The sequence below is a fragment of the Pteronotus mesoamericanus genome, unplaced genomic scaffold, assembly GCF_021234165.1.
Source record: "Pteronotus mesoamericanus isolate MK-2021 breed Mesoamerican mustached bat unplaced genomic scaffold, CSHL_Meso_final contig_269, whole genome shotgun sequence".
Taxonomy (NCBI): Eukaryota; Metazoa; Chordata; class Mammalia; order Chiroptera; family Mormoopidae; genus Pteronotus; species Pteronotus mesoamericanus.
In genome coordinates this window covers 1580805-1593819 of record NW_026555114.1, presented here as the reverse complement: position 1 = coordinate 1593819, position 13015 = coordinate 1580805, and the positions used below count along the sequence as shown (strand labels likewise).

The following is a 13015-nucleotide window of genomic DNA, read 5'->3' as shown; positions in this document are numbered from 1 at the left end:
CATTTTAAAATTATAAAAAGTTACTAAAGTACTGGGGGCGGAGCACACATTTAAAGACATGAGGCCTACTGCTCTGCTTCTTATAAAATTATTTTAATTTTTTTCTTTTTTACATGTTCCTACACTTACATGCGATAAAATAATGAGTTATCTCTATTTCATCAAAGATAATGAGATAACATTTCATACTTTTAAACGACCACATATCTGTCTGTCAACAAAGGCTAGATTTTTAACAGACATACTTAAACTCACCAAGCTAGACAATCCTGACAAGGGTTGTTACTCCTCTGAGTAAATGTTACTACACTCAAAGGGAGGCTTTGGAGGTGAATTTATTAAGATTCAAAGAACAAAGAAAAAAATTTTATTTTAACATACATAAAATACTAAAAGGTTTACATATTTAATTACAATTTAAAAAAAGAATATCTGCAAGTGTTCATCAACTTGAGCTAATTAATACATCTTTATTTTTTTTAAAAGTTGTTACAGTCGAATGATAAGTTTGCTAGCACTTCTTTGACAGGAGTATTAAATAAGAACTCCAGGTAAATAACGGGGTAAGGAAGGGAAAGCAATGAGAGTAAACAAGTCTATACAATTTGGTTAACCACTAAATTAAAAAGGGTGAGGTGGAGAATTATTACTATTCAAATTTCAAATAAAATACAATAGCCAAATTCAAAACCCAAAATTTTTAAAGATTTGTTTTGTCTTTCAATTGCAGTAGACTCCACATTTTCTTGGACATGCCACTTGATCTTACTACATTTAATACATGAGTAACTGACAAATGTAATCTTTCAATAAGATGTATTGACATATATACTGGAGGCAGATTTTTCTAAAAAAAAAACAATATTTAGGGTTGATATTTTAAAGGCTTAGTTTCTAAACATTATACCTTGAAAACAGAAGTATATATTCTATGTAAAAGTAAAATAATTTTTATTTCACAAATGTTGCTCTACTCCTATCTTATTTTAATAATAGATACTAGATTATCTTTTATAGTAATGATCACAACTAACTGAATTTTAAAGTTACCTTCCTTTCAGAAATGTATTTAAAATTCAAAACTGTGATACCAAAGAATATATATTTATGAGTACATGAAGGAAAAAAAAGACTATACCCAACTGGTTTCTTATTAACAAGATTTAAATGCCAGCATAATGTCTTTTTCCATGTTTATTGTCACTCATTCTAAATATTTCTGAACCAAGATTTTAAAAAGCTGTTTTATCTGAAGACATACAATTTTACAATTAGCTATTACCATGTATATATTCTAACATATACTTTGAGATTTCATGCATTTTTTCATATTTATAAGGAAATGTCTGTAATAAAATTTGATAGTATTCACATTATTGTCACTTATAATTATCACAGTCAATTATTTTTTTGATTCTCCTAAATATGTATGGTCCTGTGGATTACTTCTATGAGCAAACATCTGACTCAAAAACACATAATAAATCTTCTGGTTTAGGTTCTAACAAATGCTATTTAAAAGTAAATAGTATTATGAAAAGAACAATATAAAGACATATCATTATTTATTTGTGAAACAAATGTCCTGATGAAGAGATAACAAGGGAATCCCTTAGAACCTCAATTTTACCTCCAGGAATGATACATTAATAAAATTTGAAATAACAGGTTTCAACATATTACTCATTATTTTGTTGAGGGAAAAAGTCTTAACATGAAATAACTTCAATTTCTAGACACCCAAATTAACAACCTATAAGGCCACATACATTTTGGCTCACGTTGAGCCCAAATGATACCCTGAGTCAGCCCGCCCTCTACAGACAATGGAAATCACAGGCATCAGAGGCTCTTACCTGGCCTTCCCCAACTGTTTCAGTGTCTATTACTGAGATGATGCCTGGGACCAACGGACTCCGCCTCGAGTTACTATGGACAGCAACATCATCTTCTGTCACACCTGAAGGCAGCGTGCCTGTCAGCTGAGTCACCACTTTCCCAACCATTGTCAGACCAGTTTTCAGAGTCTACACAATGAAAGATAAAATTGATAAATAACTTGGTATTACTATTTGGAGTCTAAATAGAAATATGTGTTTTTGATAATTCTCCTACGCATTCAATTCTTTAGTTTCTTACAAGCTTATGTGTACTAGTGAACTGTCACAGAAATTCAGTCTGGCTTTTCATGTGACCTTAAATTCTGTATCACTTTGAGTGAACGGTTATCAGTTGGGTCCCCAAAGTCAGCATGGTAAGAGTAAAGTTATAGGTAAATAATTTAAAAGCTTTGTTTCACATGAGGACACAATTATATTTTCACAATTATTTCCCCCCTCTTCTTAAAGTCTACAACTTAAAATATGTGACACAGTAAGAAGTGGGAACTATGATATCCTATTTTTTGAAACATTATAAATCTAATTTTAAATCTATTTTTTAGCATGAAAAAGACTGGAATGTTGGTAGAATCCCTATGTGAAAAAAGACCATGTTTCCAATGATAATCTATAATATTATACATCTAGATTTAGCATGTGAAAAATACAGTCTCCAATCAACATATTAATTACTAGATGAATGAAATATATGAAATTATCAAAGAAGGTTCTTTTCTCTCTGAGAATAGAAAACAATTCAATATAATACTTCTGATATACAAATTTAATAAAGATAATTTAAAATGCTTTACAAGTACATTTTAGTTCCATTTCATTTAAAGCAAATAGATAAAAGCAACCTGGTGTAAATATTTTTCATTTTATGGGAATCTCATCTAATTACTCTCATATGCATTAATAAGCAATTACGTAAAATTAATGTTTGGGGTTCCTTTTTCTCTGAATGGAAGAAAGCTAAAGCAAAAAGAAAATTATGTGATTGATAAACATTAAAAAAGATGAAGTCATTGGAGCCAAAAAAAAGCAGTCTAGTTACATGGATATATCAAAAACCATGTATAACAGGCACAGAAATAATTTTTCCAATTCTCACATACTGAGAAAAAGTTTTTATTAAAATACTTCAAATTCATCTTTAGTGAGGTCATTCTCTTTTAAAAATATTTATGGGAAAATAAATGAGATTTAAACAATTAGATTAGAATTTAAAAAAAAAAGAAACGTGTTTTCCAAAGGAATTTTCCATTAAAACATCATATAACTAACACTAGTAAATTATGCATTATTCTATTGTGGCTATGTTCTATTGTGGAACCTTTACTATGAACTTGGGATTGGTTAAGACTCTAAACATAAATGATCTCTATACATTTCCTCAAACACCTAGGTTTAAGAAAAAACTAAGGCTATACAGAAGTTAAGTAAAACAGCAGCTCAAACGGCTAGCCAATGACAAAGCCAGATTCAAAATGAGGTCTGTCTATCTCTGAAGCTTCATTTTAACCACTATCGGTATTTCCTTGTAATCTATTCCTGTTACTACTTGTGACCTCACACCTCATGAATTCAGAACACACACATATATGGGGAGGGTTGGGGGATGAAGTCCATAATAGTGTATCTTAATAAATACTTAACAAATGACCAGCAAAGCCATTTGCTAAATTCAAGCAAAAAGATATAACTTACAGCTGAATGAAACCAGGAAAAAGCCACAAATCAATTATAACTGTTTTGCTTAGTGCTAAAAAACTCAAACTGCAATGATTATAAAACACAGTAGCATTCCTCAATTAGCAGCCAAACATTTGTTTCAATAATTCACAAGAAAAGACTTAAGCAGAGTCTGTTAGATTGTTGTCAAGAAAGCCTTTGAAGGACCAACAAAATCAGGCGCCACAGTGTATTGATGTCAGAAGCAGGCCAGGAAGCCTTATTAACCTCTGAGAGACTTCAGCTGATGTGCTTACTCCATTAATGCTAATGGAGATGCTCCCACTTAAAGGGAGCTACCCCTTTATCAAAGAAATGCCTTTCAGGTTGAAACGCTTAGCTTGTATATCCTCCCCATTTGCCCTTGAGCCTATTACTTCATGCTCTTATACCAATGAATAGGAATAAACTAAAATAACTGGAGCACACAGAAAGTGGGATACCATGAACCACAGCAAACCGCAAGGTAAACAGGGAAGTTAATGTGCAAAAATGAGGAAAAGCGTCGGGGTGGGGGCTGCAGTAAGGGCAGGGTAGTGTATTTCATAGTCAAAGGGCTCCTATTACACAAGGAGTTATAGCTATTTCTCATAAAAAAAAATAATGACCACCAGTGGGGTCATCTTATTAAAATTTAACAGTCATCAAATCTGCACTTCATACAGTAAGTGACAAGATAGTACTATCTATAATACTCACTGCCAAGTAAGATCTAATGCAGGAGGTGAGGGAGGCGTGCGAGCCACTTGCCACATTAGGGAAGACCTTTGCGTCTAGGAAAAATTCGTTTCCGTGTCACAACAATGAGCACTACTGTCTAGAAGTAATGTGTCACTTTATTTAATAATTTTTACATATCATATTTAGACACCTAAATCACCTCACTATGTAATTAGCCTTTTCACTACATTTTAGTAGACAGGGTATGTGCATACCGGAGGATTTCTTCAAATACATACAAAAATGGGTGGAGGCTAAGAAAAAATTAAAAATAAAAAGTCTAATTAGGCCAAATGGAGGTGTTAATTTAGATGGAGTGTCCTCACAATCCAAGTTATCCAAATTAAAAAGTTCATTATATATGTGAATAATCTTAAGAGTAGTCACAAAACTATCTGCAAAAAAACTGAACACTAAGTTTAGAACAAATATGAGATAATCCACTATGACCAAACATTCAGACCAGCATGGTACTTATTCTATTCTGTTGCAGACAGATTTGCCAAAGGGCCATGAGACGTCCTTAGCCTTTCTCACGCCATATCAGCTGTCCTCCCTACCCATTAGTGCTAATGGTGCTGCTCTCACAAAACCTGTTAGTTGTCATTAAGAAGTTATCAGATAACAAGAGAAAATAGAGGCATTTTTATTAAATCAATTTACCACGCTGGGGTTAAAACACACTAAAAGAAAACCTCAAATAGGACAGTCATAGAGCAACTAGAAAATATGGGACAAGATTTTGTAGATGTGTCAAAATAAGCCAATATGAACAATTTCAATATTAATTTTTTCCTTTATCACCACCACAGAAAATTCATCACTGTTATATTCTTAAGAAAAGATGAATAAATTATTTTGAAATTCCAAGGGAAAAAATCTAAAAATATAAACATTAATTTTAAATGCTACTTGAAAACCCACAAATTGTGAAAAAGGGTATTGCTGCAGGGGAGATCCAAGTACACATACAATTAATATATTTATACTTACAATTGTATAGTGAGAGAAAAAAGTTAAAAATGTAAAAATTAATCCTTCTATATAACAAAGTGGTTAAGTACCATCTATGAAGTCACATAAGAAGTTGTCATCAGAGAGAAAAATATTAATTACTTTCTGAGAAAGTGATATAATCATGAAATGAATGTGAATTTATTTTAAGACAAGCATTTTCTTAAGAAGCACATACTACATGACTTTTAAAAAACAATTTCCATGTTATATCTCAAAAAATATTATCTTACCTAGAAATGAAAAAAACAGTAGGAAATAATAAGAATTTTATTTTCTATTCTCAATGACAGTCTAGATAAATTAATCTTCTCCATGAAAACAACAGTAAAACTGAAGAGAAATAATTTTTTAAACTCTGTTTAAAGGCACTGAATATTTAACAAGATAGTGAAGAGTTACTAGCTCTAAATCTAAGAGAACGCGGAAACCTATAAATATGAGCAGGATATTTTAGGCCGGCATGCATTCGACGATTCTAGAGAGCACTGGTGAGAGAATGAGTATTGTTTCTGACTGGCTGGTGGAATATGTGGTCTTGTTCAAGGGGGTCCACCTGCTGACCTTCACTCCATGTTTTGGGTTGGAACATAAAAAGCTTTACAGTAGATGTAAAAGGGAACCTGTAGTAATCAGGCTCTCAGAACTATTTCAGGTGAGTTTTATTTAAATAATTTAAATAATCTCAATCCCTGAAACTGGATTAAAATGATCCAGACTAAAGGTGTTGCAGAACTCTGGTATCACCCCAATCTAAAAGTTATTTCTACAGATTTTTAAAATCAAGTCTATCAAACAAGTAGTCAGATCCCAAAAACAGAATCAGACACCAGAGTTACCAGAAACATATTTAAAAATAACCATGTTAACTGTATTTAAACAATTTTGTAATTAGAAAAAAATGGAATTCCAGAGAGTCAGAAATTATCACTATTTACTAAAATATTTCATCAATGCATATGTTTGATTTTTATCAAACTGGTTTTGTGCATATATTAAGATAATCATATCTTTTTTCCTTTAATCTGTTAATATGGCAAATTACACTAGTTGATTTTTAAGTAATAAAGCAATCTTACAGTGTGGAATTTTCCCAACTGGATTGTGCCACATTATCCTTATCATATAGTGTTTCCTTCTTTCTGCTAGCTTTTTGTTTACAATTTTTCATACCTATGTAAATGAGTGAAAGCAGGACCATAGTTTTTCTTTCTCATAATGCTCTTGTCAAGTTTTTGTATCATGGTGATCTTGCATCATAAAACAAGATTAGGTATAATCGGACTATTTTATTCTATGGAAGAATATTTGTAATATTGCCACTATTTATTCTTAAATGTTAGAATTCTCTGGAGATTTCTGGGTCAGAGGATATTGTGAAATTTTTCTTTTCTTGGTAATTTTTAACACCCCATTATAGCTACCTACAGGAATTATAAGTGTACATCACAGTGAATTTTAACAAGTAAGCACACTAATATAATAGGAATATAATCTATAAAGTAATAGTTACAAAGAGAAAAGAATATATTCATACTTAAACTACTTAGAGAAGTAACTGAAATTTTCATGCATTTACCTTGTACAACTGGAATTGCTTTTTTTTTTTTTAACCAGAACCAGGCTAATTTAATCAGAAACTTTCTAATATCCAATAACTTACTAGGAGAAATTACCACCAGGGTCGGGGTAGGAATCAGCCCAACTCTCCTACCTTTATAAAGGCCAGTCTTTCCTATATAAAATATCCAAGTGAAATAAAGACTCATTCTATTTGTGGTAGGATTTTAGAAAAATAATTTGACAGTATTTTTTTAAGTCTCAAAATATTAATGCTCTCTAATGATAAACACAGATAAACATAAAGAAAAATGTTTTCAAAAACATCTCATGACATTTAAGTTAAGAATAAGTTAAAAGAGGAGGGTACAACATATGATTGAATTGACTGTGTTTAGACTCTCAAGAAATAGTGACAATAATATTGTAATAACTATGTATGGTGCCAGCTGGGTACTGGATGTATCAAGAGGAAAACTTTGTACAGTATCTGATTGTCTGACCACTATGCTGTAATACGAAATTATATTGAATGTAAATTGTAATTGAAAAACATTTCAATTAAAAAATTATAAAAGAAATGGATGACATGTTCATAGTTCTATTTTTCCTACAGTTTATAAATTTACAAACAAGAACATGAACGAGCATTAAAAGCAGGCAGAAGCAATTAACAAAAATTAAACATTAACCACTTTATTCAAGTGCTAATAGAAGAATTTTATACATTGCCAGAGCTAACAATGAATTTCAATTAATACTAATTTCATTGGTGACCAAGAGTCTACTGGAAACTGACTGGAAGGTCTCATCATTGATGTAATTTATTCCAGTTTAAATGTTGAAGATAGGTGAATATTCCTCACAGTCTGCAATATTGGAGTGTAAAAAGTAGGAAGTACAGGCTTGTTCTCTTCAAAGCATATGCAATCTAGTCTCACTCCATCAAGTCCAATTTCAGCTAAGAGTTAAACATCTTAACAGTTGCTGAATGAAGCTGGTCGTTCTTCTAGTGTAGGCACACAAAAACATAATTACAGCAGAAGAGCTGAAAAACTATCCTCCATCACGTAACTGAAAATTATTCAATACGATACTTCAATGAGCTCTCCCGATGCAAGTGTATGACAGATAAGTCTAAAAAGAATCTAATATTTGAGAAATGGATCTATTATAAACTAACTGATTAACACTGATGCTACCTAATTGCTGTCTCAGATTTCTCATCATTGAAATAACCATCATAATTTTGGCACACACAATGGAAAGAAGTAGCAATTTTTATAAAGATTCTGAAATCTAAAATATATAGTGCTGTAAGCACAAAGACATTCAGTATTTAGTTTTTGAATTAAAAATATTTAATTCTTCTCTCATCAAACCAAGAAGCATATTCTAAAGTACATCATGTAAGCATTTGTGATCAATCTTGAAGTATTTTTGTATTTGTTTTACATAAAAACAGTGTGACCTATGATTCCCTCCCTGTGGTTTGCTTTAAACTGTTGTTCTTTTCTGAATAGCCGTGTTTTTTATTACATGCTGTCATTTAGATTCACTATGTCATCCCTATTATTAGAATTGTTTTGTTGTATACTTCAGAATTCAAAAGGATAGTGATTATAAAAATACCTTATAATCAGCATAAAGTTTACGAGCCTCCATCAAAATTAACCCTACCACACATGCACAAAAAAGGACTCACGTGACAAACATGCAGGGGGCAGCCCTGGGACAAACAAGACCCTTTCAATGTGTCAGGGACTGGACTCAGGTTTTCTTAAAGAATACTTTTTTTAATGTCAAAAAGACTCATAAGTATTCAAGGATACAAAGATATTTAGTATAGGTAGAATAATGCAACTCATGTAAAAAAAAATCCAGAAGTCACTACTTAAGACATATATTGCTTCTTTCAAAAGTGGAATTAATTACATAATTAATTACATAAAGTCTAATTACATAAGACTTTAATCTAGCTAGCAGACTTAAATATTTAAAACTAGGTAAATATAAACCCTATAATTATTAAAATAGGAAATAAAGTATTGTTTACAAACCTTAAGAAATTAAAACCCTTATCATTTTGTCACCATTTCTCATGAGTGACGATGTAAGTCTGACTTACTTCTTAAGTTTATTACACTTGTGAATGAAAATGGAAGAGAAAATCTCAATCCAACTCAGGAGAGAAACTTACGGCACATAATTACTACACATAATCAAAACTCCCAGAGACTACTGGATACTCACTTTAGCAGCACTAATGACTGTGGCAGTGTAAGACTGAATGTTGTCTCCACAGGCTCCACCACGGGACTGATGACATCGAATCAACTGGAAAAAAAAGAGAGCAAGAGAAACCAGAAAGTCATTTCTATTAAACTGTTTAAGTCTACAGGGTATTAGGATAGAGCTTATTTACCATGCATAATGATGGCGGTGGGTGGGAATGTTTGTATGAGAGCATTTCATACAAACAGCCAAAAGCCATGCTCAGACACTTTTAGCCCTTTTTATAATCCACTGGTGCCATTCAGGCCGTTTCATGCTCAGATACGATTTTTAATTACAAGATGAATAGTCTTTAAGAATTCATAAACTCCCAAATGGTAGAATTTGGGCTCTGGCAGCCTTTCCACAAATAAAATTTAAAAACATAATCAAAGGACTTAGACTTGACTTCCTAACATTAAATATTTAACAGGCTAGCAAATTAGAGGTTTTGTCCTCTTAATTCCCACATAAAGATTGCAAAAGGAAACTTTTAAAAAATAGACAAAAGATCATGGTATGTTTTCATTTTGAACTTTGTCAGTAGAAAAGGGGCACAAATTATGCATAAATCAACTATGACACATATAGTAGCTATCCACTTCAGAGGGCTTACTAATTTTACCATTAGAATGAAAAAGGCATGCCCTTATTCATGCCTGATATAAATAAATCAACCTGTCAATTTTCAAAGTGAATCACTAGTTTGACAAGTGGGATTCTCTCAGGTGCTGAGCAATAATCCCAGATTAAATTCTCCACTTCCCCTATATTTCATAAATTTAGTAAAAAACAAATATACACACACATATGCAATTAGGCAAATTTTTACATTTTAATTTGTTTGTAATCCTCACTGAACATATATTTATTGATTTTGAAGAGAGGAAAAGAAGGAGAGACAGAAAGAGAGAAACATCAATGTGAGAGAGAATCATCGACTGGTTGCCCCCTGTGCATGCCCTGACTGGGGACCGAACCCACAGCCTTCTGGTGTGCGGGATGACACTCTGACTGTCTGAGCCACCCGGCCAGGGCACATGTGAATCTTTAATGGAATAACAATAACAGAATATTAGAACAGCTCCCTGTTGTGGTTTGAATTATTACAAGCCTATAGAATTCAGAAAGAATCTACCTTGTAAAACATGAGAACAAAAAATGCTATATATAATTTAAAACCAGGTAATTTGAGAAAGACTAATATGTAAACCTTTTATTCTTTTATTCTATAATCAAAATTTTCTTAATCACTGACAATGTATTTAAAAACAACCCCTCAAAGCAATAACAATACATAAGTTTAAAGGAAATAGTTTTAAAAGTCTAATGTCATGTGTCAAGTTGCCACAGTGAATGGTTGCTTAAGTAAATTTCCAGGTCAATAGTGAGGAATTTGCCAAAGGACCGGTGATCAGTAAATGTGGCTTCACGTAAGGAAAAATAGGGAATTTGAAAATGATTTTAGTTAATAAAAAGAATCTGTCATTCATTCATTCACATTCAAAAGAATTATGAAAATCCTCCCTCTGCTGCCTCCTGCCACAAGTGCAAGGAAAGATATTATCATGGAAACACCATTTTTTTCTGCCCTAGAAAATTATAAAAATCAGAGATAAATATGTGAAAACAAGCAATACTATCACATTTTCAATTCAACTAAAACTAAGTTCTGAGCCAGCATTTCTACATAAACATAATTAACCCAGAAATTTTTGTTTAAAGCTTAGAATCATTAGAAAATTACATTTGAAACTCAATTCAAAATTATAAATAAATTAGAAATTTCTGTAGTGCAAAACCCTACTAAATGGACTAATTTACAGGAAATATCAGTAAGTAAAAAAAAAAATGTACAAAAGAGCACATATATTATGTAATCTTTTGGAAACAAAGGAAAATATAAATACAGGATGAGAGAGAGGAAGGGGGAAAGGGAGGTAAACAGAAAAGTTTGAGAAATATCACTGTAACGGAGAAACATCGACTGGTTGTCTCTCATAGGCTCCCCAAAAGAGGATCCAACCCGCAACCTAAGAGGGTGACCTCACAGCGAATGGAACCCACAACATTTCAGCGCACAGGATGATGCTCCAATCAACTGAGCCACACTGGCCAGGGCCACTTTTTCTTCCTGAAAATTCAAATTTGCCTTTTGCTTTGACTCTGACATAAACAAAACTTTCAGTATATAAATATAATATCTTCACTTACTATGATGACCTTAATACATGAAATTGATCAATAACTGGAAAATTCAACAAAATATGAGCATCTGTGATTTAATGTTATAAACTCTCATTTAGTTTTACTTTGTAGACAAGTAGTTACAGTAAATTAAATTATTCTATGCCTCAGTTTCCCAATCTGCCAATAAAGACAGGAATCATTCCTGCCTACTGATTTCTAGCTCCACCAGAGCTAGAAATTACCAGAAACTAGTCTGGTAATATCAATGCTATGCTTTAAGATTAATGGAGTAAAGTTCTCCATATAAAACTAAGTGTAGAAAATTAAGATTCAGTCTAAATACTGATCTTAAGCAACAAGGGAGATAAGATAATTATTGGATGTCCAACTAAATCCAAAGCCAAATATCAAAGAAAACAAACTAGTAAATTAAAAGTTCATTATTGGTTGGTAATCACTTTAGAAAAATTCTTGAACACTTGCTCCATTACCTATGGTCCAGACGTGGGCCATGTCTTACCTTGTTTTCTGCGTACGCAAGCCAGCGGCTCCCAAGAGCGATAGGATTCATGTTGGGCCCTGGACAAGGATAGCAGCCTGGAAAATTTCAAAAAGCATTATTGAGAAATTTCTTATTAAAGTTCCTGTTGGTACACCTTATTCTGATGCCACTGAAACAAACAGAACGAACAAATGCTTTCATTTTTTTCAAGTTTCACATAAAATTCCCATAATAGTAGTTACTATTTTAATAGCTAAATGAAGTTCTTTATTTTCTCCCATACAGTTTCTCTTCGGTTTTGACCTTTTTTCAAATAAGAAACAAATCTGGGAAGAACTAGTAAAGATTTTTTGCAAAAAATGGACATTTTATACAGTTATTCATACCATGAGAAGGAAGGTAAAGAGAAACATTTCAAGTTCCTAAGACCACAACTTCATAAGTCAAGCAATAACGTTCGCAGAGGAAAGAGGAAGGATACAGTTGGTTCAGCAATTTAAAGGCAAAAAATAAGGAAGACATACACCTAAAAAGAAATGAAGATACTACTGTGGGGATAGGGGGACAAATATTTAAGTATGGGGTCAAAGAGAAGTAATCCAAGAAAGGTGTATCATTACAAAGATGTTGGGGAATTATTTACATAACCCTACGAATAGACATTAAGCACTCAATTTAATTTTTCTTGTCTTCAGCCTAGCCAATAACAAAATAGTAGAAAGGAATATTTTGAGGTTCTCTCATTTCAACAAAGATAAATCACATATTCCTGACAGTGGACACCATCCATGCGTGGAAACACCAATGCCCTCTCCTTGAACTCTACTAATCAAGAAACACAAAATTTAGTCAAGTAAGTGATATCTGCCATCCTAGAGGCTCTCATTTCCCCTCTGGCTACGCGAACAGAGTCTCTTGACGCTATCGTCCTCATCTGTCAACTATACAAAGTAACATTCCACTGTCTCACAAAACTGCTTTTAATTTAATTTTTTTAAAAATGTTTCAGTTACAATTGATATTCAATATGATTCTGTATTGGTTAAAGATGTATATCAACAGTGGTTCGACTATCATATACTTTAGAAAGTATTCCCCCTGATATTTCCTATATCCAACTGGTACCATATACAATTATTAT

General features: G+C 32.4%; 1 protein-coding gene across 2 annotated transcripts in view; it reads right to left on the bottom strand.

The window, feature by feature from the left end:
• Positions 1-13015, bottom strand: part of BCAS3 (BCAS3 microtubule associated cell migration factor) — a 475802-nt gene that overhangs the window by 353031 nt on the left and 109756 nt on the right. For both annotated transcript variants that reach the window (XM_054574853.1, XM_054574854.1), the window contains exons 10-12: positions 11893-11969; positions 9162-9245; positions 1857-2027 (exon numbers count right to left, since the gene is read on the bottom strand). In XM_054574853.1, coding sequence (XP_054430828.1) covers positions 1857-2027; positions 9162-9245; positions 11893-11969 — 332 coding nt within the window. The remainder of the gene's footprint in view (positions 1-1856; positions 2028-9161; positions 9246-11892; positions 11970-13015) is intronic.